At 31.1% G+C, this 21,626-nt stretch overlaps 1 protein-coding gene across 1 annotated transcript; it reads right to left on the bottom strand.

The window, feature by feature from the left end:
- Positions 1-545: 545 nt before the first annotated feature.
- Positions 546-20,687, bottom strand: LOC129984761 (uncharacterized). Its single transcript, XM_056094713.1, has 5 exons — positions 20,564-20,687; positions 13,047-13,155; positions 9,502-9,647; positions 6,963-7,113; positions 546-896 (listed from the first exon to the last, which is right to left on the bottom strand). Exons 1-5 carry the CDS (start codon positions 20,601-20,603, stop codon positions 653-655), a joined length of 690 nt encoding a protein of 229 aa, XP_055950688.1. The 5' UTR covers positions 20,604-20,687; the 3' UTR covers positions 546-652.
- Between the last annotated feature and the right edge of the window lie 939 nt (positions 20,688-21,626).

The raw sequence follows: 21,626 nt of genomic DNA, 5'->3' as shown, positions 1-21,626 counted from the left end.
GTGCAAATTGTCTAGATATATGCAATGTCATTTTTACAGATCTAAATTTATGGAATTTTTTTATTAGCATTATTTCTTATTTATGTCGGTACTTAGTCCTTGACAGCTGTATTACTTTTGTTTTGCTACGTTTTGTTCTTTGTTAATTTTTTAGTTCTATATTTTAATTACTATTTTAGTTCCAATTTTAGATCTTAACTCATTTTGTAACTAGAATTTGTTTTTAGGTTTTTCGCTTACTATTATTATTTTTTTTGCAAAGCCATAGTACTGACGTGTTTTTCTGTTTCTAGTCTTCTTCAGTTGTAAATATTTCTAATTTCTCAAAAAGATACGATTTATTTTTTTCTCTCCTACCTTTGAATATACCTACTGATTGGGAATCATGATTTTAAGTGCAATGATGTTAAAGTTATCTATAATTAGTAGCATCGATGAAAATGAAACCTAATGCAAAAATATTAATCTTTCATTTTCAATAAAATCCGCAGGCAACATATTCAGACTCGTATTTTTATTAATTAACTTACACGCCACATGAGAAATAAAATGCATTTTTTTATTGTTACAATGTAATAGTTCCTTAATCCTTGAGGAATGATTACAACGAATTCTGAGGAAGGATAGAACGACAGAACGATATATAGAAGCATTACATGGTATCCTTCCCGCGCGCAATGATAATGTTTCCTAAAGTGGCAATGACGAGCTCTCTTTGCTCTTTATCCAAAGTAAATTCATCTAAATTAGTTAAGAGGTACTCAGCACTCTTTGTTCCACAAATTTCTTCTACGTAGAAGGTCCTGCGAAGGAATTCTAGAGTGGCCTCCAGGGCGACTTGACCACAGTTCCGTCCTATTTCGGCTGCAATGCAACTAGATTCGAGGATATCTTGTCTAGAAAGAAACCAAGTTTGATGCGATTGTAAATAGTTATGAATAGGAGAGTTTAAGATCAGGAAATAATATTATAGTTTTTGCACCTTTTTATGAGAATATATATATACACTCATGTCCAAAATTAAGGTCACAAAAATGTTTTTCAAAGTAATTCTAAATGGCTACCAGTAAAATTTAAACAAATTATATTTTATATATTGTGAAGGACCGCTAATACGATATTAACCTTTTTTGTGGGAAGAAATGTTGTTTAGCATTGGTTTTTGGGGAACTACTGAAATTAGACCGTTAAGGCACCTGGGATTTTTGCCTGCAATTTTGTGAATATTGCATTAAAACATAACATTTTATCTGTTTCCAGTGAGAATGAGCTCTCATAATCGTTTAGACGATGTCTTGAGATGGAGAACCGTTGGTAGGCTTGAAGCTGGGCAGTCTCAAGCGGAGGTGGCTCGATAGTTACAAGTGGCACCGAAAGTGGTATCTAGGTTGTGGAATCAATTCCAAACAAGTGGTACTGTAACCAGGAAGGCTGTTCAAGGCCGTCACGGAGCAAAGATGCCTGCACAGGATCGCTATTTAGCATTAAGCGCACGACGGCATAGGCTGACAACGGCTCCTCAACTTGGTCGTGACCTTGCTGCTGCGTCTGGAATAAGAATTTCCAGACAAAAAGTATACAGACATCTAGCAGAGAGGGGCCCTTTATGCCCGGCGACCAGTTGAGTGCGTACCTTTGACTGCATCCAATAGAAAAGCCCGGCTGTTGTGGTGCATAACACATCAGTCTTGGGCACAGCAAGAATAGGGACGTGTTCTTTTCAGTGATGAGTCGAGATTTATCACACAGAGTGACACTCGTCGAATCTTCATATGGAGAGAGCTAGAAGCTCACTATCATCCCTCCTACGTAAAAGAAATCGACAGATTTGGTGGCAGAGGAATCCTTATCTGGGGTGGCATAATGTTAACAGTCGTACACCACTGCACGTCTTCGATGCGGGTACTGTCAATGCACATTGCTATAAGGATGAGATCCTTGAAGCCTATGTGGGGTTGTTCCGGAGTACTTTTGTACGAGAATTCATGTTTATGGATGAAAACGCGCTTCCACACAGAAACCAGATCGTTGATGATTTTCTTGAGGAAGAGGATATTCGACGTATGGACTGGCCCTCGAGGACTCCGGATCACAATCCTATTGAACATGTTTGGGATGGTCTCGGAAGAGCCATTGCACAGCGTAACCCCCCTCCTAATACCCTCCAAGAGTTAAAAGCCTCGCTTTTGGAAGAATGGGCTTTGTTGCTCCAAGAATTTATTGACATCATCATAAACAGTATGAAAGCTCGTTTTGAAGCCTCTACAGCAGTGCACGGTGGTCACATTCCATATTAGACTGGCTTTTCCCGAGATAAATGCTTAATCTCTGATTCATAATATAACACTTTTTGATATATCCTATTTCTTAATTCTCAATTAAAATCTTTTCCATGTTGTTATGTGTTTATGTTCTTTCTTCCATTGTGGTGTACCTTTGTGCCGAATTTCGTGGCAACACAGTGAATAGTTTTTCATTTTTCGCAGATTTTATGTTTGTGACCTTAATTTTGGACATGAGTGTATATATATATAAATTCCAGTATTTGTCTATTTTATCGCCAAAGTCGCCAAATGATTGCCAAATTTGTCACCAATCCTGAGATCACTCATTCGGCATCCAATTAGCATCCAACAAAGCTGATCGTAAGACAGCCATTGTAGTGATTGAACTAATAGTACTGGAAAGCAACCGTACGGATTTGTATATATGTTACAATGAAAGCGCGAATTAACTGACAATTCTAAGGAGAACATGTTTTTTCCAGTTATTTCAGGTGTTATCCAGTTAAAACCCTATGAATCGAGATTTCTTACTTGTGAAATTTTCAAAGCATGTGCAGTCGTCTAATTTTATTTATGCTGGAACGTTTTGTGCTGTTGATTTATTTACGATGAGTGAAGAACAAATTTGAGCCAAAAATTTGAAAAATAAATTTCTTAGACACTTACAGTTTTTTTATATAAAAATAATATAACTTTAAAGCTATTACACTTGATAAATACAATGCTCTTACCTGAGGTTGAAGAAGCAAAATCTGCCATTAGCAAGACTTCATTTCAGTACAGAAGATTAAAAATATTTGACATTCTTAAAATCAGTGGAGTAAAAAAGTTGGTTTCTTCAAATGAGCCCATAAAATATTGTCTACCAGTTGGAGAAATCTTTGATGCTATCGAATTTGCACATGTGATCATCGGACATGGGGATGAAGAGAGGATTAAAATTGAAAACTCAAGAAAATTTGCTAACATAACTACTGAGAGGATACAAATTTTTTTTTTATCGATGAATGAAACATGTAAAAAAAATCAATAAATAAAGGAAAGATTTGGTTTCTAAATCTATTATTCACTCAGAAATGAATAGACGTTGCCAAGTGGATTTGACTGACATGCAATCTGAAGCGGATAATGAATTTAGGTTTATTATGATTTACCAGGAACATTTAACAAAGTTTGTGTTACTACGACCGCTTCAGAGCAAAGTAACGAAAGAGGTTGCTTAGCAAGTACTTGATATCTTTTTGATATTAGAGGCCCCTTATATATTGCAATTTGATAATGGAAGAGAGTTTGTAAATTCCGTTATAGAGCAGTTATGTACGTATTGGGCAGAACTGAAGATTTTTCATGGGAAATCTCGTTACAGCCAGTCGCAGGGTTCGGCTGAGAGGGTCAACAAAGACGTAGAAAATATATTGGCTTCATGGATGAAGGATAATCAAACTACAACGTGGTTCGATGATCTTCATTTTGTCCAATTCATAAGAAACAGAGCTCTACATCCAAGAATTAAAACAATCACCAAAGAAATCTATGTTTGGGATTGAACCAAAAGGAATGACAACCACTACCCTGCCTTCAGATATTATAAAAAATATCGAAGACGAGGATGAACTTCAGAAAATTTTCGAGGACATGAATGCAGAAGAGCAAGAAACTGACTAAGCACTATCAGGGGAGCATATGCTTAATAGTAAGTCGACCAACATTTTTCTAATTAGAGAGGAATCCAAAGAAATGTTAATAAAGTAAGCCAAACGAATGAAAAAGATCTACGATACAACGCATCCTGAAATTGAAATGGGAGGTAATGTCGTTGTTCCCATTCCAGATGTTGATAGAGTATAAGCTGATTTGCGAAATCTCACCGGTGGAGTGCTTGAAAAAAATTAAGATTACCTGTGCAAAATTAGCACGAAAGACAGAGTTCTGAACAAAATATATTCGAAGTAAGAAATGATATTTAAACTTAATTAGTTCAGTATTTATTCAATAAATAAATGGTAATTATATTATTTTTTTAAGTATTTATACAGTAGATTACAGCTAACCAGCGTACAAGTTTAATACAAAAATTTAATATATTTACTGATTTTCAGATTTGAATTCTATGCATCATCTCAAATTTTCTTGAATCAAGAACGAGTGCCGAATCAGGACATTTCGATGAGTACAGCAGCAAGAAAAGGAACTGTAAGAATTGGACAAGGGATCGTACTCACTATTCTTGTAAAAAATATGTTTTTTTCAAAGAGATGTTTCTGTATGAAAAAAGGTTTTCTTTGCTGTGTCACAGCAGTTTGACCTGTCCAAATAAGTATTTTGTTATAACGATACTGTATTAAATAATATTCAAGTTAAGTTTTTTTTCTTTAATGATGGGTTCTTTCCATAAAAACTGTATTAGTAAGTATAATTTAATACAATAATTTGGATTAATTTATATTGCATAACAGATCAGTCAAAACACGAATAAAACGTCCTTAGCGTTAGCGTTATTAGAACGCGTGTTTTCTAATTAATTCAAGTTCTCCCTAGAGTTGTCAATAAAAACACGTTTTCCCTAGTTAATTCGCGTTTTGACTGATTTAGGGTTTTCACTGTAATATATATATATATATATATATTGCTACACTATATAATTTTTAAACTTCATTCCCTTTGGGAAGGAAAATTCCTTTGACTCTTTCACCATTAAAAGATTTTTTCCATGGAATCTAATTTCAACAAATTCAAGGCAATTCTTTAAAGAGCACTTTTAAAGGAAATTTCTTATGAGAAATAACTTTTTTATTTGAAGTGTTTTTTGTTTTTAATTTTCAATTTATGTTATAAATATTATGGATTATTAATATCAGATGTTTTCAATGCATTGCTAGGAGGCAATACTTGTACAAAATTAAAATTTAATAAAGGAATCAATAAATAATTATTACACCCAGAAAATATTAATGTAATGCATTGTCACAAGAATGGCCAGTTCAAGAAATGAGTGAAAAATCAAATAAAAGATTACTTTCGTACAAAGAGAAAAATTAAGTAAAATATATAAAAAGAATTGGAAATTTTCTTGACAGTAATATCTTTTAAAGCCAAGGTGATTTTTTAAAATTACTTTTTGGTTATCAATGTTAACAATGTATTGTTAAAATGTATTCTAAATGAAGATAAATTTTTTTCTCTGATTTCGCTTGGGTCACGAATTACAGTTTAAGAAACATAATAATTCACATAAAATATTTGTGAGCTCTTTTCTGATTCATTTTCTATTTAACTTGATTTGCTTCATATCTGTAAAAATAGAATCACGTAATTGATATTATTATCATTTTATAATATGCTAGAGTTGTAAAATACTGTACACTTGGATTTTCTCCACGATAATAAACAATTTTAATATTTCCCATGCATAACTGTGAGATAATTCATTAGTTTAATTAAATTTTGATTCCTGTTGAGTAGTGACACCTGTTAATGTATTTGAGATAAATTGATTTCAGGTTGCCATTATATTTATAATATTGAATTATAAATTAAAAACCAAACATTGGATAATAATTTAAATAAAAACTTCCATGATTTTCATTGGTTAGTTGGTAGTTTGAAATTTACTTGCATCCGCATTCTGTAATAATAAATGATAATTGTGAAACTTATAGAATTTCTAACAAAATAAGAATCTAATACTTTAAATATTTGATGCGTTATTAAATAATCAAAACGAATGAAATGAAATAATCAAGTTTGAACCATTAAAACTTTAGTTTGTATTGAAAACAAATATTATTTTAGAAACTGCATCGAATTAAAGACCAAACATTGTATAAAGTAATTGCTATTTTGATTAAAATGAAATAAAATACCTTATAAGTAAAATGATATAAAGTCTATATAAAGTACCTTATCAAGAACACCAGAAATTATGAGTAGAATATTTATTTCACTACATTTCAATTTTACTACCAAAAGATCTACTAAGAAATTGAAATTTTCAAAATATGCATTTAGCGATTTACTCTAGCCTGGAAAGAAAAATTGTGATGTTAATAATAGAGTTATATCTCAAATGTAAAAAATTCCACGATTAGGTTGAAAAATTATGAAAGAAGCTGAACTTCCGTAGATATCGATTTACTGATTTCATAAGTCATATCACTGACTCTCCGACCAGCTCGAAGGTACACGGAAAAAACTGAAGACCGGACCACAGCAATAGCAGCACTGGCGGGAACTGTAGTTGAGTCCTTAGGGCCATCACCGGTCACGGTACAATCCTTCCCTAAGGAAATACGTCCCGTCTTCGATGGAATGAGCCAGACCCCCCCCCACCTTTTCGTGTACCCTCCAGGATGGCTAGAACCAACCACCAAGCCGAAAGCTTCTCATCCTCATTTTTTATTTGAAGGATGAGTCACGGAGTACTTGAACTCAAAGTTCTTAACCTCCAGATATAAAAGATAATAAAGATATTAATATAACACTTCAATTACTTAGCAACTGGTTGCTCATTATGAAGGTGAATAGCAGTTACAGAGAGCAGCAAAGATGAAATATTAAGACATTTCGTTTGAGAGAATGAGTAGACACGAGATTGTTATGTTTATACTAAATCACCGAGCTCAAAAAGTAGTGAATTCAGAAAGGAAAGGTCATCATGAAAAGATAATGCACACTTACAGACACATGATTTCAATCGGTAAAGAATACTCGTATTCATCTACGGTACTTTTTTCTACCGTCCTGTAGGGACCTGTGATTGCCTTCATTTTCTCAGGGCAAGACGTTTTGGTAAATGTTTCATTGAAACACCTCAGGTGTTCAATTGCAACTGTTGGAAAAAAAGAAGACGTAAATAACAACTGATAAAACGGTAATTCCTTCACGAATAAATTTAACGAGACAGCTAGTTATAACTGTTTCTTTCGTGCTAGTATTTACACTTTATTGCAATGTTTTTAAATAACGTTATTATAAAACAGTATCCATGTATATCCTTTAATTAGTTAGTTGTATATCCTTTATTTTTTATTAGTTTATTATTTAATTTTAATTAGTTGTATATCCTTTAATTAAATATCCATAGTTGTATATCCTATATTCATAGTGGTATATCCTGTATTCCGGGTATATATAATTGTATATCCATAGTTGTATAGTATCCATAATTGTATATCCATAGTTGTATAGTATCCATAATTGTATATCCATAGTTGTATAGTATCCATAATTGTATATCCATAGTTGTATAAAAGTATCCTTCTTTATAAAAAAGTATCCAAATTTGACAAAAGCAGTTTTTAAAAATATTCATTAATTAGAGTGCTAAGAATAGTTTTTTAAAATTTGAATTTTTTTTTTTTATATTTTAGACTTTAATTAATCATTTATTATATTTGATTCCTACTTCATTATAATTACGGACTTTCGAAATCAGTTGTTTCTTAAATTTATAATCAAGTGCGGACGCTCGTATGGAATAAAAATTGAATCAAATTATTCATTTAAAGACATGAAGATAAGGCACTGTTATACAGAAGACGCAAGTGGACATTTCAGAAGATTTCAGACAATATCTAGCACTACTATCTTTATAAGCATGCAGTTCATTAAGGATTCTTAAAAATTTTGGGAATAGCCTTAATCAGAAGAATTATTAATAACTATATGAATATATAATATTTAAAATTTTGAGAAAGTAGAGAGAAATATTAGAAGTCGGTTTTCAAAATGAATGAGGGCGTACTTCATTTTTCATTTCATCTACGAAATATTAATCGTAACATTTTTACGATATCGCTATCTACAATTTACAGGTACAACAACAACAACTGAAAAAAGAAATTGGCGCTAAAGATAAAAATAACATACAAAAGCAGTCTTATGTCCTGAGGTATGTGATTACATTCGGTATGATTTTTTAAAATTTCAATAAAACGATTATATTTTTAAATTTTTACTTTAAATAGATTGAAAAAATATCTTTGACAACAAAATATGTCACTTAAATACCAAAAGTTTTACAAAAATTTGTAAAAAAGAGGTTATGACTACAAAGAGATACAAAGGCAAAATTGTCCAATTTAAAGGTTTATCAAATTGCAGTTAACTTAAGAAATACATCCCCTAGTTGCTGCAGAAAAAATTAAGCTGTATTTCTAACTAAGTATAGGAGTTTGATTGATTAAAAATATGAATTTTTTTTATATCTACCTTTTCCCTTATGAGGCCTTAAAACAATTATAGAATAATTATAAACATTGCCATTCTATAGTTCAGAAACTGCAAAGCATTTTGAAAAATGATGGCAAATTGAATGCCCTCCCTCAGATCTGGGAATGAAAAGCCTCCGGCAAGAAGGACGCTGGTGCAAAGGAAGAGCAGATTTCACTGAACGAATGAGTTTCCTGCACATGAAACCACTGTGAGATTGCCCTGATTCTACATATCTCAGTTTCTTGAATTAGAAGAAAAATAATAATTGTCTGTAAATATTGCTAAAAAATGCCAAACTAAATGATTCAAAATTTGTTTTCACTCGGCATTCCATATATTTGCCAACAGTAAGTCGATCCATAAATCTGTGTGCATATTAAAGATGCAGCAAGCTGGAAGCAAATTTTTAAGTATATAGGTTTTATATCTATTTGGATATTTAATTTTGGACAGAATCTATCTGTATTTTTGAATCTCTTCGTGTAACATGAGCTTGATAGCTCGAAAGCGTTACAAGCAAAGTAAAATAAATATTCTATATGATTATGGATATCAAAACTGTAAATCTGTATGAACTTATGCACTTTGTGAATTGGTTTGTCAAAATAAATTCAAATTATGTAGTCTGTTTTGCTTACTGTATTGCGAACCATATCAGAAATTTCCTTATTTTACAAATATATAATAAACTTGGAATGAGAGTTTATTATTGGTTACGATCAGAACTCGTCTGAATGTAGTTTGATACAAATATGTTTAATAAAATATGTGATGCTAAAAATTTAGTCATTTTAATTATTTATGCTATTATTTTTTATGCATTTTCATGCTAATTATTCTAATAAATACTATGAGCTTATAATAAGCTAAAATAAACACAAGCATTCAAGTATTTACATACTTAGAATTCAACTAAAAGAAATTTAGATGGGAGAAAAACTGAATCAACACCGCATACTAAAGAAAGCAAGCGAGGAACTTGTTTAATAAATATAATATTTACCAGTGTTAAACAATGTTCCTTTTTCACAAAGGTCACTGAATGCACCATATATTCCATCGTAATACTCTTGTGATTCAAAAATATGTGCCATTCCTGCACATTCGTCTTGAAACTCTTTCAGACACCTCAAAAAGGCTGGCACCTTCCTGAAAAAAAATTGCTCTAATTGAAACCATAATAATAAGGCATTTAAGCACAGAAGCCTGAAAATACAGTGCAAAATAGTCTCTTTCTTCGATTGATAGGGTAAAGGCACCAGTTATTTACACTGTAACGAAATGTTTGTATTATTTTCCTCTGAACTTTCCTCCTTCCTTCCCTTTGAAGTTTTTCATCATTTTCCATGTCTTTTTTTAATAGATTTCGTTTATAATTTTAGCCAAAATACTAGTTTTCTATTTTTTTTTTTGTGCCGAAATGGATGCCAAGTTTATATTCAAATTATTGTTATGCAGAAACTAAGTATCGACCGGGAAAGGAACTAGTTATTGATATCTTATTCATCCATCAAATAAATTTATTTTAATCAAAATATCTTTATTTATTGGTACAAAATTTTCAAGCAAAAATTTTTCAACAATTTAAAAGCTACTTCCAGTATATAGATATTTTAACATGGTCTAAGAAAGAAAATTACCTACCCAATTTTTAAACTGATAATCACATTTTCACTCATTTCAACCTATATTTTAAGAATAAAAAATAAGAGTTTGGCTTTTCTTATTCCCAAATACTATAGGCTTTGATAATTTGGTAACTAGGTTCTGCTCTTTGACTGCTATCTCATCCACATTAATTTGAAAAAATAAACTACTGTCTGTTGCAAACTTTGAGAAAACGTTAGCAGCCGCCTTTCATTCTGAAATCCTCAAAATCCGGTTCATTCTCAGTCTCGGTTGGCTTTTTTACCTGTAAAAAAGGCAAAGGTGAAAAAGGCAAAAGATATTAGGATGTCAGAATTTATTGCTGCTCGATCTGTGTTCATTTCTGTTGAAATTTCGGCTTCTTTCATGCTTTTTTGTCTATGTGCTTCTTCAGTGTTGCTCTCTTTATGATTATATTCCATCTCGCTGTTCTCATCGGAATGATCTTGTGATTTCCACTCCTCTCTGGAGTTTGGAGGTAATTTCTTCGATTTCTTGGCTTTCTTATGACTTTGCCTTTTTTTCCTCTTTCTCTGCTGCTTTTTGTATTTTAGTCCTCTGTATTTTCTACTTTTTCTTGAACTCGCTCTGTTCCTCTTGCTTTTGTTTCTTTCATATTTTAACTGTTTTATTTTCGATCTTCTTTTTAAGATAATTTTTATGCTCATTTGGAGCGACTAAGCTTGGCAAAACTTCTCTGTTATGTTTCTTGATGGTCTTTCATGAAGCTTAATCCAAGTAAGTGATCTCTTGAAGAGGCTTGGTAATGAGGTATTAATTCCTTCGGGTGATTTGTGCTGAACGTGTCTAATATATCTTTACAGTTATCAGTAACTGGTTCTGCTCAGAATATGAGGTGCTGAACACAATGAGGAGTGTCAGTAATTCAATAACTGGCGCTTTCTAATACAATTATTGTCACATGTTATTGACAGCTCTATCAACAATTGTTAAATAGCCTTTTATTGCTCGGATCTATTGGCTTGCCAAATCTTGTTCAAACTGAAGCATTCCTTGGTAGAGCTGATTATGATGGTTTCTTGGTTCTGATTTTAGAGAATTAATTTATTTCAAAGCGGGTTTGAAAAATGCTTTTAACTTCTGAATAATCTGCTTATTTCAGTATCTATTTTATTATCAGATTCTATTTGGAAGAGAGACCATTCAATCATATATAGGTTGCTCTTGAATTCCTTGCAATCCTGAATTTAGATAGTTTCGTTCAATCGGCTGTTCCTTTTGAACATGACTTTGATTTGAAGACAAATGTTTTATAATTCAAGGAATTTTTTTATTATCTATGCATAAGGAACATCGCTAGTGATTGCCAAACCAATTATAGATTCACTTTTATTGCTGCAGAGAGTAAAGATGTCCGGACATATTATTTTAAAGTCGAGAGCACCAAGGGGAAACTCTGACAATCATGTTAGCTTTTGTAAGGTGCAACAGTGGTTTGGGGATGTGGTGGTTAGTGATGCATGGTTTTTTAAAGGTTTTTTTAAAGATCCATCCAATTTTATTTTTAATGTGTATTTGAAAGCATAAAATGGATCAGACATAGTTAATTTGGATTATCCTGTCCAGCATTTACCTATTTATGAAATGATAACTATTGTGGAATTTTTTCTATTAAGGACGTTGGCACTCTAGAAGATTTGTGAATTGAATCGTACAGCATTTAGCATTTGTATAAGATCAAAAAAAAATGTATTGTATTTTACTTTCTAGAAGTTTTACGATTAATTTTGGAATGTCATTACTAATAACAAAAATAAATCTAATTCCTCTAAGGACAGCAAAAATGTGCTTTAGACTCCTTCCGCTCCTATGTCATCATCAGTGACATCCATCTTGGTTAATGTGTTCCTTTGTTGCGTTCCTGGGATGGATGTTTGACTTGAAAGCTTCTACGGAGGTTTTGTGTTCAATCTGTAATCAGGTCAAAAGAGCAATTTACATGAAACACAAAAATTTACTTGGATGCGTTTAAGTATGTTGGATGTCAATTCCTTTCTGACGTGAATCGAAGAAAGAATGAACTTTCCAAAAGACTACTATCTAATTAGGAGAATAAAGTTTTTTATTCGGTTATATTTACAATTAATAACTTTTTTTACTCGATGAATTATTTGTTATATTAGATGGGATTGTTTCTGTACACATGATGGAAAAACCTGTAAGATTAATGAGAAAGCAAATTGTCACTAATCTTTCTTGAACATTTTGACTTTGCACGTTTAAGCGCCTATGCTTCTAAAAATTTCTGATTTTAATTTTATCCTTAAAAGCTCATGAAACATCTGCATTATTAAAATAAAGTTTTGGTAAAATTGAATTCAGTAGAACAAACTATTTCGAGAAAAAAGGACATAATTGTAGCCCTACTTTCACTAATGATTCGGTTTTGCTGCTTTTTCATATTTTATCCATTAGATATGTAGAAACTGATGTTTAAAAATATGAGTTAACTATTTGAATAACGAGTTGGACGATATTATTATACGTGAGGTACTATTCTTGTCAACTGAGAACTTAAAAGCGTATGCAATGTAATTTTTACAAGCACCGACAAAAGTAGGGTACGGAAGGTCTAATAAGAGTTGTAGAATTAATGTATCCACGTTAGGAAATAAGTTTTTTGAGTATCAATACTTGCTTTCATTTCATATTATATATAAATGAAGCTTAAATACTTTAAATAAATTCATTTGTTAGGTGTTTCAAAACAAAGTTCTGAAATCCTTTTGCCTTAACTTCTATTATTTATTTCAATATCATTTTGATAATTTAATGTAAAGGTTAATGGTATCTTTTAAATAAGAAGGAATAGGAAACTTACTAGAAACTTAAACGAATATCTATCAAAAAAGAAATTTATATTTCATTAGAAATACTTACGGGCATAGCCTATTGTATTCTGAAATTTCTTGGGGAATGTAAGAAAGCAATTTCGGGCGATCGCATTCCAAGAATGGCTCTGTCGAGCAGTCCACCTCCGCAAAAGTACCTGTAAGAAAAAGAAAATTCAAGTTTTTAATTTCTCGTTATCCTCTCTCTATATATACTTCTCGTTATCCTATTTTAAGTTCGCCAAAAATATGAAACATAACAGTCAAACACTGGTTCTTCATCTTACTCTAAATACAGGGTATGGTCAAAAATTTTCTCGATATATAAGCCCGTGGTAGCCTATCTGTTCAAAAAGTTAAAAGAAAGACAGATACTGTTATTTGAAGATTTACTTTTGATATTGTAATGATTTAAAACATTAGAACCCTCACTGCTGAGTTCACAATGAAAAAAATCTCTAAATTTTGAAATGACTATACCCATATTTTTCCTGAGAAAACTGATCAGCGCATTGAAAAGCCATACATGGCGTTGGAACGATATACACATGATGAAAATTGGTGACGTAAAACTTTTTCAAAGGTCATTGTGAAGGATAAATGGCAATATCAAGAGGAGATACATTGGCATACTTTGCATCATTCTCAGCATAGAAAGTAGAGACACCAATCATAAAACACTATGTGCAAAACATAGTTTGTGGAGGACCTTTAGTAAGCAACGTCGGAATGTTGCTTCTTCATACAGGTGTTTGAACTTGCCAACAAGCTGACGCATACAGGGATACTTACAATGCTCGGTGAGCTCATAACGCTGTTTTATCTGAACAGGGAAACTATGCCAAAATCATGATAAAAGATTAACCCCATGCTAGGTAAAAACTGTACACAATTTGGTTTAAAAGAAGAAATTAGACACACATATTATGGACCGCAACCAGGCAGACCATCTTTCCCAGATCATCTTTGAAGTGATTGGGGAAATGTACAATATGATCTCTGCAGGTTCACTGCGCACTGCAAGAAGTACTATATAAATGTTAAAAAATATATTGAGGAGATGGTAAAATTTAACAATAATTACTGAAAAATTACGTCAGAAAAATGATTTGCAAAGTTATATTTTAAATGTGAAAAGGTTGCGAAAGGCTATATTAATTTGCCCTTTTCATTAAAATAAACTGAATGAGTCGCAATATGCGTCTGCATCACGACATTTAAAAATTTAGTTTATATAAATTTTTAAACAATAAAAATTCCATAACTCGCTTCGATTTTCATTTTGAGAATAGCATTTATATCTTCGAATTTAAAAGATGTAAGGAAGAAAAAGGAACTCGTCCTCTTTTTTAGAATCGAACTATTTTTTGGGGTGTAAAATAGCACCCCAGAATTCAAGCTGGTATATAAACATTCCTATGGTCCAAAATTAGAAATCCAATTGATAGAATGACCAAGGAATCTATTAATTTATTTGATAAAGTAACGCTTAACTCATTGGTAATATGTCACATATAGCGTAGAAATTACCATCAGACTTGACATATTTCATGCAAGTTCGGATCGTAAAATATTGCAAATCGTTTCTTCCTAACCTATTCTTCTTCTTCTTTTTTTTTTTTTTTTTTTTTTTTGAAAAATAGAGAAAACAGTTCTATTTCCATTTTAATCACTTTTTCTACCTCATATTGTTTCCAAAATCTTTCTGCTATTGTTTATTTTATTTTTTATTTTTACTTTTTCGTATACAAAGAAAAAGTATTGTACCTTCAAAATATACAACTTTGAGAAATCTCCACGAATCGTATTTGTTTCCCACTGTGTGAACAGAATAACTCCCAAATGTCGCTAGTTGAAAGCATAAAAAGATGCTATCTCCTCAATCATCGAATTTATAGATATCTATAGAATTTTGCACGAAATACGTCTAGGGAAAGGTTGTCTATTCGTCTACCCATGTCTATTCGAATATAATTAAAAAAATAAAGTGGATGAAATGAAGTCGATGGATCTTTCAACGGATCTATATGAAATCTGAACAGGATCAATATCCTATGTTCCTCTATATTACTTGCGTCAGTATGAAAGCAGTCACTCGAAAACGCAACAACTTAGACATAAGAATTTCAGTAAGCTGTATCGTCGCCAATGAAGATGCACAAAACCAGTACCGGGTCAACGTTGTGTCATGGGGTGAACGCCGAACGTTTTTACAAGAATTTAAAAAAAAAAGGGAAACACCTCTTGAAACAGCCTTAAAATGTCCGTCTCGTCTTTAACCGGAAAATATAATTTGCTTTCCAAATTGATAAAAAGTTATGTTTGGTTAAAAGCTAAATTTATTATCGAACAACAAAAGGGTAACTGTGCAATCGCTTCAAACTCAAGATCAATTCTCATGATTGCCTTATTCAATTCTCATGTCAAATTCAATTCTCATTATTGCCTTAAAAATCTTTGAATAAAAAAAGAAAAATCTTAAGCGATATTGAAAGTAGAATATTAAATATGATAAAGGCATTAAATTGCTAAGAACAAGGCTCTACAAATGGGAACTAAAAGAGAAGGCTAGCTTGTAAAACTAATCAAACATTTCACGTGGATTACAATTTTTTTAAAATTCAAATTAAGCAAACCAAGAATTAAACCAAGAATAGAATGTTTAAAAAAACATTTTTAGATCTAAATAGCCGTGATAAATTTTATTTCAGAAAATAATTGCCTTATCCTTTTTAATGAATGATTTCAAACAAAAAGGATTTAAATCCAAAAAAGAGTTTTCAAAGTAATTTCAAGGGATATTTCAATTCTGAAACCCTAATGGGATGACAAACCTAAAGAGCCACTGCCGACAAATTGTTTGAAGGGCACTTACATAACGAATTTTGAAGTCTTCATCAAATCATATTAATTCAATTGAATATGTAATGTTGTTTCATTCTGCTGAACTTACTTTAATCTGGCGGCCGCTGTGTGTCGATGATGAGAGTTCAGCGAATTTAATGATATCGAAATCTTCCACCAAACGCCGCGTAAAGAGACCAAAGAGTGATAGAAGAAAAAGCTTGTTGGTTTTCTGATATTACATATGATCCAGAAGCTTTTTCTATTAAAATCTGAAACCCCATTCCTCCGTTTCACTATTTGTTTCGGTTCATTGACTCAATAATTGAGGGCATTGTATAACATTGTATTTGTGGCACATATGAAATAATATTAAAATTCAAAAGGAATGACAGAAAAATTGAAATGTGAAAAAATATATCGGAAAATAATTGAACGCATGAGTTTCACGATTTTGGTCTATAGACAATAATTTTCCAATTTTCTTTATTATTTATGGTATTAATTATTTTTGTAACAGTTATTTAAATTTTGAATGCGTTTTTGAACAATTCTGAATTAAAAATTTGCTATCATGTTTTAAAATCATTCTTACACTCTTTTACTTGTTGCATCCAAATAAAAGAAAATATCCGATTTCAGAATCCCGAGGCCATCATTTCTCGATGATTCTACCTTGCTAAGGGGTAAGATGTTGAAGACGGAGCGCATTTCCGGAATTCTTCTACATTGTTTGATATCCTTTAGAAAATTTTTCGTTCTTTTTTTTCTTCTTCGCGTTTGTGTGAGTGTTATGTCATTTCTGACACGGATTAATCATATTCATTTATTAATTTATTTATTTTAAATCAAATAATTTAATTTATTTATTTAAAATCATATTCATAATCATATTTATTTATTTTAAATCAAAATTTAGTATTGGTTGCATATATGACTAGGTCAAGTGACAAAAAAAAATTCAGAGCTGGCGTAAAAAATATTTTATTATCATTACATGTGATCGAGATTATCAACCGTTGTTAAATTCAATATTTACAAAAAATTCAATAACAAATAAAAAAAGTGTTTTAACCTAAAAAATTATTATTACTTGGTAAAAAAGTGAATTTCTAATTTTTAATAACCATAACTTCATTTATTCATTATAATTTAGTGTTCAAACCTCTAACAAGAAATAAAAATTGCTCTAAAGTTATTTTATTGTAAATTAGTATCTTTTTTCGACACTATTACCTGTAGTTTTTACACCTCCTACATCCGCGTATAACCCTAATTAACCTAATTGTCAATGCAAATATCTCGTACTTTTATCTTTCCTCTCTCCCCATTTTGACTATATATATATATTATTTCAGATTAAGAAGAATCATGAAATTTTTGGTAGCTAAAAATATTCATCATCTGTTTTATATTCATTTAATTGATAAAGCCATATTGCATGTTATAACTGTCCATATAGTAGCTATTAAATATGAATATACATTTCTTAAGATTCCCTATATTTTATTTAATACTAGCCGCCTTTGGCGGCTATCCTAATGTTTGTTAAAATTTTAATAATTAAATATTTTATGTAATTTCTACTTTAATAGCTTCTTCATCAAAACATTTTAAAATTTCAAATTTTGATAGTCATATAATTAATTCACTCATAATATTATAGAGGCCTTCAGTCATAACGTAATATGTAGCTCTCTAATTTTCTTTTAGTTCCCGTTGAATTTATGCTTTAAATTAAAGTAGAAAGGATTAATTTGCAATTAATATAATTATATTATTTACTAAAACAAAGCCTTTTTTTATAATATTATTACTGAAAACAGAGTCACTGAGCGTTTAAACTTTATGGGCAATAAAGAATATCTATCTTAATTTGTGTAATATCTGAAGAATTTGTCAACAAAATTTTCTCAGATTCATCATGAGCAGATCGATTAATTAACAACGTTTAATTTTAAATACATCAAACACTAAGAAAACAAACAGAATCGTTTAGAATAATCGGCCGAAAACAGGTTAAAAAAATACTTAAAAAACGATGTACTTAAAACTATATATACAAAAAAATATATAACGAACATAAATACAATTTAATTACAAAAGCTTACAACTTACCTAAAGATAATTTAAATAAAGTCCGCATCCTTTGAAAATAGTTGTCAACTATCAGAACACAATGCGCATGCGTGAATTTTCAATGCCAATTATGGTAACGCAAACGCGTGAATTTTTCTAAGCCAGTTGGGGTAATGCTATGCAGATTAGAAATTTTTACTTTCCTTTATTCTGTTTTATTTTAATTATAAAGTACTTCAAAATGAATCTGAAAGATCGATTAATTAACAATGTTTAATTTTAAATTAATCAAACATTAAAAAATAAACAGAATCGTTTGAAATAATCGCCCGAAAAATCTTAAGCCTAGCCTGATTAGCGTGGAAAAAAAAGAAAAAAAAAAAAATGAAGCCTTACTCATTTGGCGGTTGGGGAAAATAAAAAGATTTTATTGGCGGGAAAGTTAGTTTTTAATTAATAATTAAAATTCTAATTAAAAAATTTTAAAAAAAGGACCCCAGGTGCACATTACCGACCTCCAAGGTATACATGTACCAAATTTGGTAGATGTAGATCAAACGGTCTGGTCTGTAGAGCGCCAACACACACACACACACATTGAGCTTTATATAAGTACTAGCCGCCTTTGGCGACCAACCGGTTCGCCAATCTTAATGTTCGTTTAAATTTTAATAATTAAATAGGTTGAACCGGAGTTTAACCCCCTTCTTCGCCAAGTTGCGATAACGCACCAAAGCTGGCAATCTTTATTATGCACTATAATTGAACATCTGCTCCTTTGCTTTTGAACATTTCGCAAGGCCGTTATTGGCGATTTTTAAAAATTGCACAAAGCAGGGGCTTAAACTCCGGTCGTACCATTAAATATTTTACGCAATTCCAACTTTAATAGATTCTTCAGCAAAATATTTTAAAACTTCAAATTTTGATAGTGATATAATTCCTTCATAATATTATAAAGGCCTTCAGTCATAACGTGATATGTATCTCTCTCATTTTCTGTTACCCCTCGTAGAATTTATGGTTTAAATTAAAGTGTAAATGATTAATCTGCAATTAATATAATAATATTTTTTACTGAAACAAAGCATTTTTTTTAATAATATGATTACCGATAATAGAGTCACTGAGCGTTTAAACTTTATGAGCACTAAAGAATATCTTTCTTAATTTATGTAATATCTCAAGAATTTGTCAACAAAATTTTCTCAGATTCTTCATGAACAGATCGATTCATTAACAATGTTTCATTTTAAATGCATCAAACACTAAGAAAATAAAATGAATCGTTTAAAATAATCGGTCGAAAACAGGTTTAAAAAACTACTTAAAAAATGATGTACTTCAAACTATAAGCATATACAAAAAGATATATAACTAACATAAATACAATTTAATTACAAAAGCATGCAACTAACCTAAAAATAATTTAAATCATTGAAAACAGGTTAAAAAAAACTACTTAAAAAACGATGTACTTAAAACTATAAGCATATACAAAAAAATATATAACTAACATAAATACAATTTACTTACAAAAGCATGCAACTAACCTAAAAATAATTTAAATCATCCGTTGATAATGGTTGTCATGGCAACGCAATGCGCATGCGTGAATTTTCTTCGCCAGTTACGCTAACGCAAATGCGTGAATTTTTCTACGCCAGTTGGGGTAACGCTATGCAGATTATACATTTTTAATTTCCTTTATTCTGTGTTATTTTAATTCAAAAGTACTTCAGAATGAATCTGAAACATGGATTAATTAACAATGTTTAATTTTAAATGCATCAAACATTAAGAAAATAAACAGAATCGTTTGAAATAATCCGCCGAAAAATGTTAACCCTAGCCTCTTTACTGTTGGGAGAAAAAAAAATTAAAGCTGTACTCATTTGGCGGTGGGGAAAATAGAAGATTTTTTTGGCGAAAAATTTGGCGGTGGGGAAAATAGAAGATTTTTTTGGCGGGAAAGTTAGTTTTTAATTAATAATTAAAATTCTAATTAAAATTTCAAAAAAAGGGACCCCAGGTGCACATTCCCGACCTCTAAGGTATGCATGTACCAAATTTGGTAGCTGTATGTCAAATGACCTGGCCTGTAGAGCGCCAACACACACACACACACACACACACACATTGATCTTTATTATAAGTATAGATATAGATGATGATTACAAATATACGATGGATTATAAAAATTAATATTTCCAAAATTAATATCTGTATGTATACATGTACCAAATTTCGTAGCTGTAGGTCAAACGATCTGGCCTGTGGAGCGCCAACACACACACACACACACACACACACACACACACACACACACACACACACACAAAAAAAAAAAAAAACAAACAAACAAACATACACACACACACACACATATTGAGCTTTATATAAGTATAGATTATGGATGTTTTCTCTCTTATACTTAAGACACAGCTAAGAAGGAGTCTAATTATATAGATGCTTCGATTTTCAAGCCGAAATTGTGTCTGTGAAATCGAAAAATACTTCAAAAATTATCTTCCAGTTGGAGAGAAAGATTTCAAAGAAAGATTCATATAAGCTGAATGTTAATATAAAGGTTGAACGAAATGTATAATTTAACCAAAGAGGCAGAAATTAGGTCAAACATACCTTGAACTATTCCGAAAATAAAAAAAGCAAAAATCCACATCTTGATTTTAATACTCCGTTCTTTAATTCTTTATTTATTGAAGTTAATGCATATCCTCCCGCTGTCGTGTTAATTTATATTCTTAATTAAAGGAATTTTATTTCCTCTCAAGGATTTCCTTTCGAATAGTGATAACAGATATCTTTATCCGGTATTATATCTACTGTAAGCTCTCTAATTGGTGTGGTTGATATCTTTGAAAAAAAAAATGGTAGTCAAAGAACGAAAAATAAATAAATAAAGCTATCATATCTAGAAGTTCCAAGAAGGAAGCCTCTCTTTTGCTTTATTGTGAATATAATTACCTTTTCCTCAAAAGCTGGTACGACTTCACAACCTGCTTCACAATCTATCATTTTTTTTTTTTTTTTTGTAAATTAGAACTTGTTCAGTTGATGAGACAAGGGATATTTTTTCAAAAGAATTTTAAAAGAAATAAATTAATTTAGAACATCAGATTAAACTCCTTTAACTGATCCATTAAACAACGCAGTTGATTCTGCAGCTTTTTTGAAAGGCTTAAGATTTCAATACTCAATGTATTCTCTAATTTTTGAAATCAGTAAAATGTTTCTTTAAACCATTAACAATATCTCTGTATGAGTTATTTCTCATTCAACTTAGTGAAAATGGGACATATAATCTCTATGAGTTTTGCTTGTACAGGGTGTGTCATAAATTTGTGCAAAATTCAAAATGCAAAAATAATGCCCCCAAAACACTTTGATTTGAGACCAGTAGAATTTTTTTCCACGCATTAAAAATGATTTTAAAAGTAACCGACAGAGAGCGCTGATACGTCATACGAAGGCATTTTATACAAATCAGTCTAGCAATAAAACAGCTGGCTGGAAATAGATTCGCCATTTGATCTAGTTAGTATGCTAGTTACCAGGCTGAGCATTTGTGGTTAAACTGTTCTACAAGAAGGATGAATCCACAACTATCGCATCGTGAAAGTTTTGCACAGAGGAAGGATTGAAGATGAAAGCAAAACCAATTTCATTGACTAGGACTCTGAAT

This window comes from Argiope bruennichi, chromosome 9, assembly GCF_947563725.1.
Source record: "Argiope bruennichi chromosome 9, qqArgBrue1.1, whole genome shotgun sequence".
In the NCBI taxonomy this organism is placed as follows: Eukaryota; Metazoa; Arthropoda; class Arachnida; order Araneae; family Araneidae; genus Argiope; species Argiope bruennichi.
This window is presented reverse-complemented; position numbering and strand designations above follow the sequence as displayed.